Source organism: Penicillium roqueforti (genome assembly GCF_015533775.1).
Source record: "Penicillium roqueforti strain LCP96 04111 chromosome Unknown scaffold_09, whole genome shotgun sequence".
Taxonomy (NCBI): domain Eukaryota; kingdom Fungi; phylum Ascomycota; class Eurotiomycetes; order Eurotiales; family Aspergillaceae; genus Penicillium; species Penicillium roqueforti.
In genome coordinates, this window is record NW_024067573.1 from 1 (window position 1) to 19,084 (window position 19,084).

At 49.2% G+C, this 19,084-nt stretch overlaps 4 protein-coding genes across 4 annotated transcripts; 1 reads left to right on the plus strand and 3 right to left on the minus strand.

Moving 5' to 3' along the window:
* Nucleotides 1-287: 287 nt before the first annotated feature.
* Nucleotides 288-6,951, minus strand: LCP9604111_4345 (putative tRNA-splicing endonuclease; the record flags this gene model as incomplete). Its single annotated transcript, XM_039072034.1, has 4 exons — nucleotides 288-383; nucleotides 448-534; nucleotides 592-6,865; nucleotides 6,929-6,951. The coding sequence occupies 4 exons, from the start codon at nucleotides 6,949-6,951 to the stop codon at nucleotides 288-290; spliced, it is 6,480 nt and encodes a 2,159-aa protein (XP_038929387.1).
* Nucleotides 6,952-8,084: 1,133 nt separating this feature from the next.
* On the minus strand, nucleotides 8,085-12,802 carry LCP9604111_4346 (uncharacterized protein; the record flags this gene model as incomplete). The annotated part of the gene is made up of 4 exons (XM_039072035.1): nucleotides 8,085-8,988; nucleotides 9,047-9,276; nucleotides 9,330-12,269; nucleotides 12,335-12,802. The coding sequence occupies 4 exons, from the start codon at nucleotides 12,800-12,802 to the stop codon at nucleotides 8,085-8,087; spliced, it is 4,542 nt and encodes a 1,513-aa protein (XP_038929388.1).
* A 2,487-nt stretch (nucleotides 12,803-15,289) lies between these two features.
* LCP9604111_4347 (uncharacterized protein) lies at nucleotides 15,290-17,666 on the plus strand (the record flags this gene model as incomplete). The annotated part of the gene is made up of 7 exons (XM_039072036.1): nucleotides 15,290-16,115; nucleotides 16,168-16,272; nucleotides 16,326-16,378; nucleotides 16,436-16,562; nucleotides 16,618-16,696; nucleotides 16,750-16,909; nucleotides 16,959-17,666. The coding sequence occupies 7 exons, from the start codon at nucleotides 15,290-15,292 to the stop codon at nucleotides 17,664-17,666; spliced, it is 2,058 nt and encodes a 685-aa protein (XP_038929389.1).
* Nucleotides 17,667-18,017: 351 nt separating this feature from the next.
* On the minus strand, nucleotides 18,018-18,833 carry LCP9604111_4348 (H(+)-transporting V1 sector ATPase subunit E; the record flags this gene model as incomplete). The annotated part of the gene is made up of 3 exons (XM_039072037.1): nucleotides 18,018-18,168; nucleotides 18,225-18,736; nucleotides 18,801-18,833. The coding sequence occupies 3 exons, from the start codon at nucleotides 18,831-18,833 to the stop codon at nucleotides 18,018-18,020; spliced, it is 696 nt and encodes a 231-aa protein (XP_038929390.1).
* Nucleotides 18,834-19,084: the final 251 nt, after the last annotated feature.

A 19,084-nucleotide genomic window follows, 5' to 3' on the forward strand; every position in this document is an offset into this window, starting at 1 on the left:
CCCCCCCCCCCCCCCCCCCCCCCCCCCCCCCCCCCCCCCCCCCCCCCCCCCCCCACCCCCCCCCCCACCCCCCCTAACACCCCCCCCCCCCCCCCCCCCGAAGCATTTGATAACATGGTGAAGTGGTGAGAAGGCCCGAATGTGGGTAACGTTGGAAAGACGCAGGAAGATACAAATCAAGACGATATTCATCATTGATATTAGAGTATTGGTTGAACTAGGTGACAGGCATATGACATAGCGTCATGCGGATGCTCACAGGTACATCGGGATTGGCCTTGCGGCGCTTACTTGCGTTTTGGCTTGGGCCGGATGAAAGGGTCTGTCGCCTTCTTTTTGCGCATTATTGGAGGTCGGGGCTTGGGAGCAGCTTGGTTGGGAACCTATATTGATAAGAAATCGGTGTCAGTAATCAATAACAAAGTCAGACAAGAACATGACGCTTACATCTGCTCCAGATCGCATTGGTGGAGCCCTTGTCGGGTCATTTTCGGTCGGATACGCCTGGCCATCGCGAGAAGGCTTGATGAGACCCTAAGGAGTTGTCAGCATGTATGAAAGCTAGTTGTTGAAATAGCGAGAAAAACTTACTCCTGGTGAGCCATTGGCTAGCGGGCCCTTGTAACCATTTTGAGTATTGGCCACTAGGTTGTCGCGAGGGGGACCAGAAAGACCCGGGTGACCACTGACTCTTGGGACATTCGAACCACGGGCAGCCGGGCCAGATAGACCGGGATGATTACTACCCAATGAACCCTTTGGAACATGGATTGGGGGATGTGGCTGCCCGGTACGAGGACGTTGCGCTTGTGGTCCATTAGAGGAAGATTCTTCACGTTTTCTCTTCGCAGAATTATCAAGAGTGTTGATTGGCGCGGTTGAATTTGTGGCTCGAACAACAGGAATTTTGGGGTTGTGTCCTCCTAGTTGACGTTCTCGCTGACGCTCGGTCGATGAATCTTGACGTTGCTTGAGGATATATTCGTCCCTCTCCAGGCGAGATTTCTCGATCTTTGAAAGAACTTTCGTGGACGTGCAGTTGCGGGATGAGTGCCCACATTCACCGCATTCAACGCATCGTTCGGCACGGCAGGAAATCTTAGTGTGGCCAGGCTGACCGCAGCGGAAACAGGTTCCTCGAGCATTTGCCTTTGCTTCGTCATTGTCGCAGTTGTAAGTAAAATGGTTGGCGCTTCCACAGATCCCACACATTTTCGTCGGGTCTAAGCCCTTGGCTCCCCCAGAAGGTCCATCGGGTTGTGGAATTGGGGATGTACCGTGGCCAGAGGCAGACACTGAGACGGAGGCCGACGAAGGTCGGGAAATTGGCGGTACAGGGGGCTCATAGTCGGGAGAGCCTGGAGCTTCTGCTGTGTCAAGGTCGACCATTTCAATCTCTTTGTAGCCAGTGAATTGCGGCTTCTCCAGGATTTTCACAATATCACCCTCCGTGTAGACATTTCGCTCCCGCGCGTTCTGAATGAGCCGACTCCAGAACTGACCCTGTTCTAGGGACTGCGAGTTACCCAGAACCCAGAGCGATGACTTGGCACGGGTGAGACCGACGTTCATACGGCGGATATCAGCCAAGAAACCAATACCCTTGTTGGATGCTCGCACACAGGAGAAGATAATGATTTCACTTTCTCTACCTTGGAAAGCGTCAGTCGTATTGAAATCGACCTTCTTCAAAATGTCTTCGCCGTATCGTTGGGTAAATTGGTTCTTGAGCTCTCTTAGTTGGCCCTTATAAGGTGTGATGATGCCAATCTTGCCCGCAAAGTCGTATTCTTTGACATCTGTGATCAAACGATCATACAGTTGCATGGCCACTTGTAACTCCGCGTAATTGATCAAGGAATGACCCCTGGCCGCAGATGAGTGCATGCCCTGGACATCAAAAAATCGGTAAGGACTGAGAAGCTCGCTTTGATGCCAGGGACGCTGGCGAAGCTTGGCCATGTCCGGTCCATCCTGCAACTTGCCATCATAGAACGTCACACTGGGGAAATGACTGATGGCTGGGTGCATACGGTACTGGATATCCAGCAAATGCACGTCTCGAGGGTGATTCTTCTGCATGCGGACGAACAAGCTCTGTTCATACTGGAACTTGGACGCCATTTTTGACAGTACAGTTGGAGGCAACTGTTTGGGATCACCGACAAGAACACACTTCGAGCAGCCGTACTTCAGCGGGATAAGAGCACTGAGTTCAATACACTGCGCCGCCTCATCGATGATGACGGTCTCAAACTCGACATTCATACCCTGGAAAATTTCATGTCCAGATCCACTGAGAGTAGTGCAAATGACATGAGCTTCGTTGATGATTTGTTCTTGGATCCGCCGTTTATGCATATCAGCATTGCGGGCCAGCGTATGGTTCTGGTCACGGGCCTTATCAATAGACGTGCTTAATTGGGACCGTTTCTTTTTCATCAAGTGAAATTCGCGCTCCAGCTCTTCCGGAGGAGGTAATCCCTTTGCTCGTGCCTCATCGAGGCGGCCACGAAGCTCTTTGAATGACGTATCAGTCGTCTTATGCTCTTCATAGAGCTTCTGCAAGTCGACACCATTTCCTTTGCTAGGATCCTGATTCAGACGGGCATTGACCATCTCATCAAGGGTAACATCTAACACATTGGTGTTGATTGCGTCACTTCTTCCTAAACGAAGAACAGAGACCTTTTCTTGCCGACCATGAGTCGTCCTCACACCATCCTTCAATCGCATGACTAACTCGTCGACGGCGGCATTGCTAGGCGCGCAAAGGAGAAGTTTCTTTGAGAGGGAGTTTCTCGCAACAGGGGCACCGTTGACTTTGATCACCTGTTTCCCAAGCACGTCGCTTAGAAGACTTCCGACAAGCGCGATGATTGTTTTGGTTTTTCCCGAACCAGGAGGACCTTGGATGAGAGTAAAAGCGTCGTTGTCGACAGCTGACTTGATGGCTTTTGCCTGAGCACGATTGATGGAGTAATTATCCATGATGGGTTGCAGTCTTGCGTCCGAATAAGTGAGAAGAGGTGAAGGCTTAGCCAAGACAATCTCTTCACACAGATCATAGTACTGCAACGCCATTAGGGCACCATATTCACGCTCCACTGGGATCAAAGAAGTGATCTTGGCACCCCATGCCTCGGTTCCCGGCCCTAAAGAAGACAGGAACTTGTTACTCCCAGGATTGACCCGATATGTGACCTCCATCTTTTTGTTCTTTCGATTGACACCGCATACACGAGCGAGAACATGGGGCGCACTCGGGTCGCTTGTGAGTTTGGGCGAGCTGGAGAACATGACCAAATCACCTTCGCCCATGCTAAAATCCTTGGGAAGAACACCAAGCGGCTGGGTGCTGAATTCGATCCACGAGTCGACAGCCAATCGGGTCATGACTTTGACTTCGAAGGGTCGGAAAGAACCTTCGTCCTTCGCCTGTTGAAAACCTTGCCACGCTTCAAGAATTAACAAAGGTTCGAATGTACTCTGGTAGGCATCGGGTGTGCGGAACGTGTTTGAGACCAGGGAATAATCAGTGCGATCCGAGGAAGGAGGAAGATCGCCGGTTGCGAAAAAGTCCCAGGAGAGGATTGAACGGTGAAGAGAACTCAGATCTGGAGCCAGGCGAGCCCGCATGTCCCTGACAGACCGATGGCGCTTGACCTTTTTGATGGGTTGCTGTTGAAGGGATTGTTTTTTGCTCAATTCGTAGGCCGCGACGGCGTCGGGTTTCTTCGGTTTGGCACCAAAGAGTTCCTTGTCTAATTCATCTTCGCTCTCAGAATCAGACTCGTCACCAGAGGAAACCATCATGCTATCTGCAGGGGTTGTATGATCTTTACCCTTGATACCAATACCTTTCAGGCCAGAGCCTTGTTCAGCTGTTTGCTCCCCAACACCATATGCGGTCGTGTTCTTTTTGAGTCTGGCGAGCTCAATCTGATCACGCTTCTTCTTGGCCTCCCTTTCCCGTTCGCGCTTCTCACGGAAAGATAGGACGTGGGTGGGGTCATTGTTAGATCGTAGAGGAGGAACTGACTTGGGAAACATCCTCGGAGGGAAAATGTCCGGACGATTCTTGAGAGCCGTTGAGGAGTGCATTTTGGTGGCCTTTTCAGCTGCGCGTTTGGCTTGGGTTGCGAGGCGAGCCTTGTTGAATTCGACAGAAGAAGACAGCTCAAGAAGAGTTTGGTCGTTCAAAGTATCATCATCAAAGTCATCGTCACTGGTGATGCGAGAGGAGGGGCTGGAAGCAGAGGGTTTGGCAAAAGCGGTGATCGAAGACTGTTTCTTGAGAGCAGCAGTTGAGGCAGTGACGACAGGTTTCTTATAGTAAGCCTCCAATGAGCGGACTAATTCTGCCTTCTCACGTTGGTTGAGTATTGTTTTGATTGTGCCATTGACAGCCACCCCCTCAATAAAGCTCAATGCATCTGGCTTCACAGTGGTCACATTCATCCCACCCAATCTGCGTAGAAGTTTTGCCACCAACCCTACGAGCGTCGTTGCCAAGAACTCATCCTTCAACCTAAGCCATTTTACCATAGCACTCATTGTGGCTGTTGGGGACTTGAGGAAATTTTCGGATGCAGAAGTCTGCCCCGGGTCCGCATTCCCTACAGCTCCCAAGAACACACCATATTGATCAAAAAGAAGGTCAGCGAACTGAATCGTGTCACGGCAAAATTCGAGCATGACAGCCTTATCATTCCCCCGAAGATGCCATGCCTCGGTCTCATCAAAGATCGTGGTCAGTGCCAGCCACAGATACTCCCAAAGCTTCTGCAGCGACACAACCTCCCGGCGATCAGCGAGATTACGAGTTCGCAGCATACCGGTTTGACTGTCACATAATATCTCTACGATGTCTGTACCAGTGTATAGCATTCTTGGGGCGGGTGCAAAAGTCTTCATGTGAGATATCCGACGGAATGACCAACTGAGTCCGTAAATTGTGGTCGTGAACGAAGATTGGAGGAGGTGAGAAATGGCATCTCGTCGAGCTGACTGGCCACTGACGGCCTTGATCAAGTCAACCGCAGCTGTATAGGTGTCATAGTCGGCGGCAAACAGAGCCGAAATAACGGCGCTACTAGTATCCTGGCTTTGGAACAACGTTTCAAGGTGCTCGGGTGGAAAGTCCGCGAGACGCTCGATGATTCGACATGAGAGGTTGGTGAGATGGCCATAAATCATATTGAAGTGGGTCTTCTCCTTGTTCCCTTCTCCTTTCGTGGGAAACATCTCCAAGCCAACCAGGGGCAAGATTCCTAAGAGGGCCGAACTTGACAGCGGCAGGTTATCCCGGTGGAGGTGCTTGATCACAGCATCCCAGATGGGTGCAGAGTAGGTAGATACTCCATGTGAGAGCGTACCGTGCTTCAGAAGTGCCTCATAGTCGGTCTTCAACGATTGACACTCCAATGCCAAAGTGTTGCGTACAACTTCCATGCACTGCGTGAGAATGCCATTCTGCCGACTTCGCTCAACATCAAAGGTCGGGGGGCTGATGATTGCGTCGATTGTATCACCAACCACTCCCATTGTCTCTGCCAATACGATCCGAGTTACTGTACCCCGGGAAGACTCATTTTCTGTGAAGCGGCGTAGTGTTTGAAGGAGACTGGCCAAACCAATGTCAAAGCAGTGATAGCGCGACAGATTGGGATATTGAGTATCTTGAAGACGGCCAAGTAATTGCAATATCAAGAACCGACAGGCAGACGGCTGGTGAGCACCCTTCAGTGAGCCGAGGAAGGGATTGATCCAGGAGAGCATGTCTTTCAAAGCGGATTTCTCAAAGGGCTCACCCTCAGAGGTTTCCAGGAGAAAAGCATTGAATTGTGTGTTGTAAAATGCCTGTTCCATGATTGCTTGGGGAGAGATGGTTTGCATAGCATCCCAGAAATCAACCGGGGCTTTCTCGAGGAATAGTTGGATGGTGTTGAGAAGGAATCGCAAGCTCGGCGCAGGTATGGCGAGATGATCCACGGAGAGACGACAAGGGTCTATTTCCAACCCTCGAAGCTGATGTGTAATCTGCTCTTTGTCCAGCTTTCGGACAACAAGCTGCATACCTCGCCACAACCTCTGAATGACTGCGAATTGAGGTGGCTGCTGTGACGCAGCCCGCAGGCCCATCAGCAAGCCATCGCGTACTGCCCAATCAAATTCTTGATTAGTAGGAGGCCGCGAGTATCTTGTCCATGACTGAACAGCCCAGAAGCTTCGGAATTGATTAGAATCAAAAAGAAAGCGAGAGACTGCAGGAATATAATCTGAAACTTTCAAGCTTCGCTTTGTTTGAATGAGTTTGAATGGCTCATCAAAATATTCCTGCAAAAGGCTTTCGTTGCGCAGCATGGCTTCACAGCTCAGGGTCTCGAAGATTGACAGCAATGCAGCCCTGTCCAAGACATCCAAGCTAATTTTCTCCAATGGGATTTGTTTCAACTGGGTCGTGGCGGTTGTCAAGTTACGAGTGATTCTCCGAATGTCCCACTCATCGATTCTCTGGGCAAACGCCTCAATATCATCTTCGTGATAGTTCTCCTCCTTGAGCAGGTCCATGAGCCAGATTTTGCCGATGTAATAATGCTTAATGCATAGATCACATTTCTCCAGAGATTCGTCTAGTTTTCCCAGGATCCAGTTCTGATCGTCTTCCACGCCATCCTTATGGTATGCCAGGATGCGCATGGACGAGAGAAAACTCTCTCTTCGAGCCGTTGCTTCAGCTACGATATCCTTGACGGCCTTTCCTGATTCGTCCACTTGCTCTAAATCTTCGTAGCGTCCATGATCATCGTTGTCTTTCCGGGGACAGAAGAGGTGGGTGGTCTCCGGGAGGGCCTTGAGTTCTCTGTACAAGACACAATCTGGTTAGTTCCAGCTCGTTTGCTTGGGAAGGTTTTCTGGGGCCTACCTAATCGCAGCCAGAAACTCCATGGCAATTGTAGTCTCGAATTGTGAGGTAGTTATATCGAAATGACAGAGTTCGGTGCATTTCCTTCATCCCATGGGCAGAGCAGTTAGAACATCGTTTTGTCGAGAAGTAACACTGATCTAAAAGTGATTCCACGACCTTTGACTCAACTGCCGATGAGATAATCAAATGACGTGTCAGGAGGCTCAAGTGAAGGACAAAGTGATGTTGATAGCAGCGAGGAGTGGCCTCGCAACCGAGTGCCGTATTTGACCACGATATGCTGATACTTCGGCGATGGAAAGGCGGCGGTGGATCGGCGATAATATTTAAAACACCTTCTGCCTCAAATAATGAGACTTTATGTTTAGCCAAAGCAAACGAGAAGGAGAAGATAGCGAACAAAAATCCCCAGTGCAAATGCCGGATGCCGAAGTATCATTGGCAGATTATTTGGGCGGTGAGATTGATTTCAACGCGTAGACGCGCTCTATTTTACCCAACTAGGACACTACTATAATCAAGACTGCGACGTAGCGCAAATTTCCCTCGGCAGCTACACCTGGAAAACACATAACAGTGCAGGTAGGAATCTTAAATTGCCACATTAAGTAATTTCCGCGCTGGGGGCATTGAATAGAATACATGAATGAGAACCCTATGCCGGCTTTGTCCTTTTGATAGAGGAAAGAAACAAAACAAATGAACAAGAACCAAACGCAAAAAGATCATCCAACAAGATATAACATCCAGATGGGAACCAGACACCAGGAAACCTTCAAACGCGGGTGTCATGCACTTTGCAGAGACAGAAACGCTTTTGTACAAGGGATAAATACCATAGGCCAGACAGGCTTAGTGAGTGTAGGGCATGCATCGGAAAAAATAAAAATAAAACATTGGAGACAGGGTAAGAGTGAGGGAGGTAAAAACGAAGATCGCCCCCAGCATCCGACTGAGTAAACGACCAAACCAGAACGCCTGCTTTCTATCAGGGAATATAAAAGGCTCTCAAAAATAAAATAAAACACCACAGCATATTGCTCGTCAAATAGGAATGGCGAGGAGAAATCACAAGGAACGAACCAGAAGCTCTGATGGGGTAAAGTCATCAGTGACGGTTCATGAGGCTCAATGCAACGCAATATGCGCTCCTCTATATCACATTATGTACAGGAGGATCGTCAGCAGTCCGGAATGGGTCCTCATGTTGACGGTGTGGAGTTTGCGAAGATTCCACCCGAGAAAGCATGGCAGCGGAAGTGAAGTCGTTGCTTTGCTCGAAGCTCGGTCGACTCCGGTCAAACGAATGCCGTGTCCGGTCGGGAGATCGGCGAACATAGTCCACGGACTGTGGTCGCGGATCATGGTCAAGACTGGCGGTGTAGTTGGTCCCATTACTGCTGTTTTGACTGCGGGGGTTGTGGGTGTTTGCGGTCGGGGCCACGGATGCAGCATAGAAGGGCCGCTCTTCATCAGTGTCCTGCTTGATGGCGGGCTGCACTGGCTTCACTATTTCCGAAGAGGTAGCCGATTCATCACTGGGAGCCACGGCCTTCGGGCCTCCCTCTTTCGGGGGCATTGGGGGATCTTCTATGGCGTCCAGATACTTGAATTTGCCCATAGTCACTTGCTCGCGGATGATATCGACATCAAGCGGGAAGAACACCTTCTGGATGGAGTTGTACGTGAAACGCGGAAGCAAGCAAACCACGACAGTCATCAGGAGGACGACCCAGTAACTCAACGAGCCGTAAACTTCAGCAGCGGAATGGTAGAATTGACCAGAGGAAGTGAAGGAGGTATAAATGCCGGTCCACACAAAGATGAGAATGCTACTGATGGCGTTGATCAGAGACGTGAACCAATCCCATCGGTAAGTATTCATCATAATGTAGATATTACTAGCAATCACCGCACAGGACGCGACTAGAACTCCGATACGGGCTCGGTCATTGATATTGCGTCCAGTTTCGTTGACGAAGTTTGCTGGCGCGAATAGGAGGTAAGGCATGAAGAAACAAATAATTGACTGGTACATGCCATCGGCCATGTACAACCTGTCCAAGTTAGTATGTCTCGAAACATCTCAAGAGTTTGGGGGAGGATTCAAAGTACCAGAACTTAAGTTGCGACCATTCCTTACGCTCGATACCTCTCATGTACAGTTGAGGGACAGCAAGAGACACCTTGTCGTCCACATCCTGATCGAAGATACCCATGAAGATTACAGGCAATGAAGTGAAAGCGAGGTTGACCAAGATAATGTAGGTATAGTCGAAGAGGTAGGAGCAATCGAAGTCGTTGTAGATACAGTACCAGAAAAGGGCGAACGTCCACACGAGATTCTGGGAGGAGTCAGTGGTAATACAGAATAATAGTCAATACCAACGCCACATACCTTATAAAAGAAGTTGGCCGTGCACTCTCCGAGGCGACGGTAAGACCATCTCCCATGCACCAAAAGAAGGCGCTGGAGGTACCGGAACTGACCAATTGCATAATCGGATGACATGACAGCTTGTCTACCTTCTTCGCCAGCAATACCGACACCAACGTCGGCCTCTTGAATCATAGCCACATCGTTGGCACCATCACCAACGGAAAGAGCCATGATGTTCAGCCCGTTCTTGACCATGTTCACGACGGCGGCTTTCTGTGCGGGGCTGACACGGCAGCAAAGAACGGCCTTGCACTGCTTGCAGAGTAGGAGGAATTTTTGCTTTAAGTCATCGGAGAGCATCAGCTTCAGGGTTTCACCATCAACGACCACGGCATGTGTAGCCTCGGGTGGTGTATGATCAGCACGAGCAGCAATAAGTTCCTCGTCAGAACCGGTCAATCCGAAAGTTTGCAAATTCTTGTCGAGTTCGTCAGAGGCCTGCTGGTGTTCAGTCTCGGGAATGTTCAGCACAATCAGCTCCATGTTGTTATTGAGTAGGTTGCAAGAAAACCCAATGTTGATGGCGGTCTCAACCTTGTCACCGGTAAGAACCCAGAGTTTGATACCAGCGTCCGCAAGAAGCTGGATTGTATCGGGCACACCATCCTGAAGTCTGTCCTCAATGGCAGTTCCACCAATAAGCATGAGCTCCTGTTCGATTTGACTAGAAACCATCTCTAGTTTCTCCTCACGGTCTGTGATCGCAGCGGCAGCGATATCGTGTTCCTTAGCCCATGTGTAGTATTCATCCTCACTAAGCAGTCGATCGGCAACGCACAAAGTTCGAAGTCCTTCCCTAGCGAACTCCTCCAAGTGCTCTGCAGTCTGTCGGCGGAGCTCCTGTTGTTTGCCACGGGCTAGACGGGAGTAAATTATACTGTCCGCACCCTTGCAGAAGAGGCGTATAGTACCATCGGGCATTCGGATAATTGCACTCATTCGTTTTCTAGATGAGTTGAATTCAAGGGTGTTCAAAACTGTATATGTGCGTTCCTCGCCCATGACATTCAGGAGAAGATCGTCACCGGCTCGGCCCAAAACGGTGAATCCACAATCTCGAGCAGTGCTGACCAACGCTGCCTCGTCAGGAGACTGGGCCTTAAACTCAATTTGAGGGGGGTCGCCGGGAGTATGCTCGGTGATAACGGTATGACACAAGGCAAGAGCCAGCATGAAGTCCTCTGTACAGTGCTTCTGCCGCTCTCCGGATTGTCCTGTCAAATCGGCCACAAAATTCGGAGCAACGAACGTCAGTTGGTCGTCGTGCAGGTAAGGGTTGTCATGAATCCCACGCAACAGACCCAACATTTTCTGCGCATCGGCAGCAATTTGTTGTCGAGCCACTGCGGCCTCTGCGTCAGCATCAGCTCCCTCGCGACGCCGCATGCCAACCTGAGCTTCTGTGTAAGCCTCTCCATATGCCAAACCGTTGACCGTACACTTCTTGAACTCCATCAGATTTTGAGTCAATGTACCAGTTTTGTCAGAAAAAATGTACTCGACTTGGCCAACGTCGTCTGAAATGTTCCAAGACTTAGGGACACAATAGATCCCCAGTCTCTCGTAGTACATGAACAGATCGTTGTTGATGAAAAGCGCTTGGATGGTCCGAACAATTTCAAGAGAAATATAAAGCGAAATGGGAACCAAGTTTTGGAACAGGATGAGAGCGGTCCAAAAGGTGACAATACCAGTGACAGGTGGTGTGCCTCCGTAGGACTCAAGATCAAAGTAGTCTAGAGATTTGTCTGGCCTGGCCCATGCGATTCCATTCACAATACCTGCGACAATACACATGAGGAATAGGATGAAAAAGTTGTAAATGACGTTCCAATTCAGATCCTTTGCCATGCGAGGTCGTTTTGCCGGAGTCGCACCGGAATTGAGCATGATCTTGCTCTCTCCACCGGTGAAGAGGACAACACCTAGGACCCATTCGGTACTCTTCAAATTGCACCCACGGAGCAAGATGTTGTTGATAGAGATGGGCTCAACCATCTCCTTCCGGGGAGCTTCAGGGAAACGTGGATCGCGCTGGTCCCAACGTATGGCACCATTGTAAGTGTACAGGTTGGCATGCGGGGCCTCACTTTCGATCACAAACTCGGCCTTTTCGCAGTCTCTGGCGTGTCGAACTTCATGGCCACAGTGAAGAGCTTGGCGAACCTTCAAATTGGTTTCTCCATCCAAGCCTTTTGTTTCGACATAACATGCGCCATCCGGGTCAGAAGTGGACAGAATCACGACATCGGCTGGAATAGGATCCTCGTTGTACAACCGGACAAAGTCGCCAACTTGCAGACTTTTCCACTGCTCTCGCTTGAATCGGGCCTTGCCGGGTGTCTGCTTGGACATGTCCAGGATGGTTCCATGTTTCTTGTCCGGCGTTGGCTCAACGACGCTCTGTCGAGCTGCGCTGTTCGGAGACAGATACTTGTTTTCAGGGTTGCTCACGATCGGCCAATCTTCGCGAGCTTCGGGCTGAGGCGATGGAACATCGGTCATGGGGATAGCGATATCTTCGGGGGCTAAGGAGTTCCGCTGCGTATAAATCGAGGACCGGCGATCTGCTGTACTCAAGAATGAGTCGCGTCTTTGCCCTTCATCATCATCCCCCTCTTTCTCTTTCTTCTTAAATTGAGAAACAACCCACTTATATGAGGCGATCGAGCCCCTGGTACAAGCCTTCTTGACACGACGCCATATATCAATGTTGTCTTCTGTCGAATTGACATTGTTCCATTCAACCAGTCTGTAAACCGGAGAGTTGTTCACTTGATTGTCAGACACTGTTCTCCCCCAATCCTCAATGGCATCTTTGATAGCGGTCACAACGATAATAACGATTAGAGGAACGGCGTTCAGACCGGGGTTGTTGGCGCCGAAAATTGGAAAGCACTAGAATATCATCAGCCAATGCCAACTGGGGTGGAAGCCATGGAAATAAGGATATCACTGCGTACATTAAGAATGATGACGAACAAGAAATAGATGTTCGCGATGTTGTGAAATTGTAGCCAGATGTTGTAGGGAACAAAGGTGAGCGGTGTATACTTGGCCGTGCGAATTTTGTTTCTGGGGTACGTGATGCGCAAATGACCATCCTCGTCTCGTTCGGATTCCGGAATAGGAATGCTGAAGTAGATTCTCCGATTCGGTCCTTCTTGCGGGATCTGAGATTCGCTATTGCCTGAGGTGCTTGTATTGTTCGATTTTCGCTTTTCGTCTTTCAGATCTGACCGTTTATGGAAGCGATCGATAATTGAAACACGTTTCTTGACGCCACCATGTCCGGGCGCTCGTGTGGTAGCCCATCTTTGTCGTTTAGTCGGCTTGGAGACGTGGCTGTTGACCTCCCCGATATCAGCACCTTGCTCGTTGTTGTCCCCTTCATCCTCTCCATTGTCTCCAGGGAAGCGCGCGGAAGCCATCTAGGCTATTGGTGCGCCCAAGAAGGGCATAAAACTCGATAGAAACCTTGATTATTGGTAGCTGGCTAGCATCCGGTTTGAAGGGCCGGAATCCGACAGCGCTCGGCGCAGAGAAAGATTGTCGGTCTGAGTGCGTTCACAGGGGTTGAGGACGATGGAAACGCAAGGTCATAGGCGATATAAGTCTCGAGAAAATCAGGGGTTCTATGTGCGCGTGTCGAAGATGTTGTTGTCGACCAGTTTCGAGGAATCGTCCAAAACTATTCAAAACAGGGTTTCCGCGGCTGATCGTGATGGAATATGATTGCAATGCGACAGCCGAAGGGTTATAGGGCGCACCCACAAGGGGCCATTCAAAATACTGAAGGGAAAAAGAAAGAAAGAGAAGAAGCACCAAAGTAGTTATTTTGTGCTTCGAGGGGTGGGAGAAAGATAGAGTAGCCACCTGAGCTTACCCTCGTATGGATCTCAGTACGGGAGAGTATGTAATCTCGTTACCACCCGTCCGTGGGTGCTTACCGATGGGGCCGGGCCAACCTTCCAAGGAAGATACCTCTGCTTTGTCATTCAAAGCGGGCTTGGCAGGAGGTTTTTACACGCGTCGACTGTTCTATTGGTATAATTTGGTATGATATGTCTTGCGTCTCTTTTACACTGCCTCTTTCTCTTGTTCTCGGCATCTTTAGGCATCTTCATTCGTGTTGGAGCCAGCACGACTGCACAATCACCGAGACTCAAGGTAGGTAGCCATGTATATGATCTCGGACTCAAGGGACAATACATGTAAAGTCCGGTATTTATAATGTCCAGCCCCGTTCCGACCTCTCCCTGCTAAATTTCTGACTGTGGCAATCGGGGTACTCGGCACTTGAACTATGGGACGAGATATTGATATAGTTACGGAGTACATAGTATTGATATTTAATCGCTAAGAGACATTGGTGGATTCGTGTTTATTTCGGCCTCTTTTCACTAGTGCGCATCGCGGCACTGCCACCGTCAGCATTATGATCGCTTACAACTAGGCTTAACGAGGGATTACCTACCGCGGGTACGGAGTATTCTCCCCAGTTCTTCACTATGAAAGTTGCTCCGTACTCCGTACATATCCGTTTGATCCGTATGCAAACTCTGGAGTAACGGTTATTATTGGCCCACCGCGGTTGTTTTCTTCACCCCACTATGAAGTATTAATTTAACAACTGGCCTTTTCTTGCGTTGCAGGTTTTCCTAGAAGTTGTAGGGTACAGGGTACCTCGGGACGCATCGATATTCTTACTAAGGCGAATTTTCTGTCGTGGCAGTGTCCATGTAATCGATCTATATCCTATCAGAAGAATCAGACAGTATTGTGACCATGGATTTCCTTTTTTTTTTTTTTTCTTCCCACGCCTCCCCTAATGATATCAGAGACCCAGAATTCGGGGTCGGAGCATCGATCCTGAAACCGACACGGCACGAGCTTCCCGGTCCACCTGAGTCAGCTTCCCTTCACTCTGATAGTTATGTTTTGGGTTAGTATCTGCCAAATTCCCAAGACTGTTATGCATATGGGTCAAACCATCATTGGACCCGTTCTCTCATTTTTTTATGTTACCGTATGCATCCCTCCTTGTTTCTTGGCAAAAATAGAAAAAAGAAAACCCTTGGCTTCAGGAGAATACTCCTGAACAGGCTCGATGATCGGCGTCCTCGTAAAACAAGGGTTCGCGGATTGCCCGGGACTCGTGTTCCCCTTTCCTGATAGCCCTACCAAATACCCACGTATCACGGGTGTGTTCCTCTAAAAGCTTCGAAACCAGATCTCGAGGCAAGGGTCTTAAAGCAAAAGCAGTTGCAGTACTCTGTACAGTAGTGCAACGTTTGAATGGCGTGCTGATACGACATATGTACATTTCAGGGTCGTCACCCGGTCGACCACGAACTATAGTAGTGGGACCCGATGTTTAGCGTATCGTCGCTTTAGATAAAGCTAATTGGAGTGTCATTTTCCCTACCCGTTACTCCGTAGACTGACACAGTAAAAATATGTATCAGAAAGAATCGGCCATTTCCATCGCAAGTTTGATGTCGATCAAACGAGATCAGTAGTAATCGATAGTAGACCAGATCAACCAGAGATCGCCGCCACTAGGGATGTGGCTACCAGATCTACAATCTACAATACGATAACTAACATACTTGGTAGCCAAGTATGTTTTCGACAGTTCAAGGTATGTACTCCCAATGCACACAGGTCAGTTCAATATCAATTTGACCTCGATATGAGTTCAATTAGTCTTAAAGTGTGGGATTGGATGGTTAGCGTTCCGAAGGTTAAAAATCGCCCCGTCCAGGTTCCACCTGAGCAACAAGGTCAGGAACAAAGAAAGACCGATGAGTCAGCATCTCATTGTCCACGGCTGACATCGCGCCAAATCGGCGCGTTCAACGCGATATGGCTCTTGTTTTTTTTTTAACGAGAACACTCAACATCACTCACTCATCATGCAGACCATAAAAGATTTATGGCTTAATAGACCTACATTCGCTCATGTCAACTCGAACAGCACACCTGAGACGAAGAGTACACCTCAGATGAATGAAAGCGCTGAATTCGCGACCGAATCCTCCGACCCCCCCTCTTCCTTTGCATTTGATCAAATATTACCACAATCTGAACAAGATGCTGAGGCCCACCTAAATGCGGCACTGTATCTGTCAACTCAGGACACCCTCCTTCAGTCCCCTACATTGCATCAAAGTTTCCAAAGTATCGACTCAGTTACCGGGGTCTCATCTCTGAATAAGAGCCTCAACGGATCTCAGCGCATCATCAAGGATGGCAGAGAGGTAGTAATCAGCTCGGATGGAGAAGACACAGACTCGATATGCTCGTTGGAGGACCCAAAGAATCTTTTCGCTCCAACGTCTAAGGACCTGTTCACACCGGCCAAATTCACTCAGAGGATATCATCGCCAAAGAAATACAAACACAACATTGACTCTCTAGTTCATGATGCAGTGGATGATAATGAGGTCGAAGCCAGCGTAGCTCGGGCGAAAGCCAATTATGTGCAGAAGCAACCGAACGGCATGGAGCACGGAAACGGCTCGTCCGGCACCGCTCTGAATGAAACCATGTTGATCTCTGCTCTTGGCGAGAATGAAGACGGTGTTGGAGGTCAACGTCTGATAAATGCTATTAGAAGAACTGATGCTCTTGACCCCGGCCGCGCCTGGCCATTTTTTGATTGCACACAGACATTGCCGTCAGCCCCCCAATTTCCAAGTGATCTGATCGCACCTGGGACGAGTATGGATATATTAAGGGGTGAGCTCTAAATGAGTCGTTCGCTGCTTCTTTCCATGCTGACCAATTGTAGAATCTGATACTCGCGAGCGCCAGTTCATGTCAGGCGAATTTATTCAGATGGCTTTGTCCAAAGGGCTTTTGCCGGACGAATTCGTTCTGTGGATGTTTCGTTCCAGTTCGTCTCATACCATGCTTTGCTTATTACTGTCAAGCTAACATGCCTTTCAGTACCCTATGAACGCCGAGAGGAATTGAGCAATGCCTATTACCGAATTATTAAGGTTTGTAGATGCTCTTATATCAAACCCCCATTGGTATTAACTAATTGAATATATAAGAATATGGATCAGGACCGCCTAAAGCTGCTCATCCGTCCGGCCGATATCAATGAACTTTTCTCACGACTAGGTGCTCGGAGCCAGGCTTTAGATCCTTCCAAGGAGATTATCCCAATTCCTTCCCAATGTATGATTTGACTATATTGCCTGTGGCTCTGGATCCTGCTAATAAACACTGTCAGATATTACTCCAGATTCTGCGTTGAAAGACCATGCAACCTTCGTTTCAGTCCTGAGATTACTTAGAGAAACTGCTGGCTTGTGAGTTTCCACTCCCTCAAACCCGCGACAATGTAATGCTTACAAAATTGTAGATTCGCAGAAGACACCCAAGAGCAAGTGGTGCTCCTACTGCTACGTCTTACTCTTGATGTTTCGTTAACAGCGGATTCTACGGTATCGTCGGAGCTTCAGTGGACCATAAATGCTGTCTTGGATCCTGAGAATTTCCATGAAACCAGTGCCCAAGATTCGGTAAGTAATCTCCTATATGTTGTACCACGTTCAAAGCCAACGATACCAGTTACGTCGAGTTTGCGCCACTTTCCACGCCACGATACACGATGTTTGCATCCAAAGTCAAGTTGTGCATCATATCCTACCCACATCTCCATGGTTTGCACTGATAAGATGTCGCCTGGCCGTTGCATTTTTACTACGGAGTCCCGGTCCTCTCACCGAACCCCCTGGAGAGTTGCTTGATATCAAACGTATTACATTGTTACTGCTACGGGATGAGCGTTTCCAAGTTAGGCGATTCAAAGGCATAGCCGACTACGACTGGAGGGAATTAATTTCACTCACTGCTCTTCTCAACGTCGCGATTGATTCGTCTGCGCTAGCGTTGAATTTCAGCAGTACTCAACCCGAGAAAGACTATGACGCTGCCATCGACAGGCTGGCAGCTCAGATCAAAATGATATTTTGTTCTATTCAGGATTCCGGGGCCTCACATGTGACACGGACAGTGGCCAAAAGTGAACTCGAGGCCTTGCATTACCGAATTGTCTATTCGGTTCGGTCCAAGCCACCGCCGAAAACCACTATTTTCGAGTCACATGTAAAGGAGAGAGATGGTAACATTCGGAGCATTTTCAGCACTTTTGCTGCGCTTGCTGCTGAAAAGCAGAATCCCGAGGCCAAGCAAGAAACGAATTCGTTTGCGGCGCCAGGCGACGCGGATAATGGTGACAAAGATATTCCCATCCGCGCGCATGATCACGTATCCTGATCACATTGGCATTGGCAGTTTGAGTCCCAAAATCTCCATTTCACTGAAATGGGTTGATGATGGAATACCCGCCCAGTTTTTCCCGTCTGCCACCACTCTGACTTACGACCCTTATGATCATGACTTTGAGCCAGGCGTTTTATTACAGTATACCAATGTATTCAAGCACGTATGTAGAATGAGAGCAATCGCTAAAAGAGTTCGGTCATATTCCAAAGGAGACTTGAACTGTGCAAAGAAATCCCCTCTATTTGTGAAGATGGCCAAGAGAGACAAAGATTATCTGAACTATAACACACGAAACACAGCAGTCGCAAACGTGAAACCCAAGACAGAACAAGTGATACACACTTAGTCGTAGAATTTCCGGTTCAAGTTCTTGCCAAAGAGCGTCTCTCGCACTGCAGGAAGAGCATCAATTTCCAGCAGCCGCAGACGCTCCTCGAAAGTGTTGTTGATCTCAATCTTGCCTTGCCCACCGACAATAAACACACCACCAGCACTGCGACCTAGTTAGTCCCCTTGGCGTATATTGAGAGGGAGAGCGAATAAACTCACGATCCTTCTGGCAATGGCTCCGACTCGTCCAAAGTCACGGTCACCTCCGAGCCAACATGGTCCTTGTACTCCTTGGTCGCCTCCTCAATAGCATCCTTGGTAATACCGAAGTCCTTCTTTCGCGAGCGAATCGCAACGTTATCCTCGTTCAGATAATACAGACCCTCGAGGACCAGCCCCTTGAGCATGGCCTGGTACTTCTTCTGATCGTCGGCAGCCACCTTGGAAACCTTCTCACGGGCATTCTGGAACAACTCATCGAGTAGCTCCTGACGGCCACCCAGCACGCGGAGTCGGGTCTTGTTAGCGAGTGTGGACCGGGTGATCTGCTGGGACATGGCTGCCTGCTTGAACTTCTTCTCGTAGAGGGTATCGATGGCCGCAGTCTCCTGGCGCACGAGCTTGGACTTTTCGATAGCAAACTCTTCGTCGGCCTTCAACTGAATCTCTCGGGCCTTCTCAAGTGCTTCTTGTTTGATGAAGGCGGTCATCTTGCGGAGCTCGCCCGCGACCTGGATTGGATGGCCATCAGTCCAACTCAAGCCTCCCAATACTTAGAGTAAACGGCGAACATACCTGATCATCTGACAGAGCATGGCTTTGTGACATTTTGGCGGTTCACTGCTGTATCGCCTGTTGGGGTGGAATGACGTGGGGAAAAGGGAAAGGATGTTGTGTCCAACTAAGCTCGGATTGCGTTGCCTTGGCGTTCCGCACCCAGGTCCTCCGCACTCCCCTCGACAACTTGCCATTTCAGCGCGATCCTATCGTTCCCTATAATTTTACCTGAGCTATGGCTTCTTTACTCCGGTAGTTTCTTCTACTTGATGCGCCTTTCCTATCCCTTGACCCGACCAATG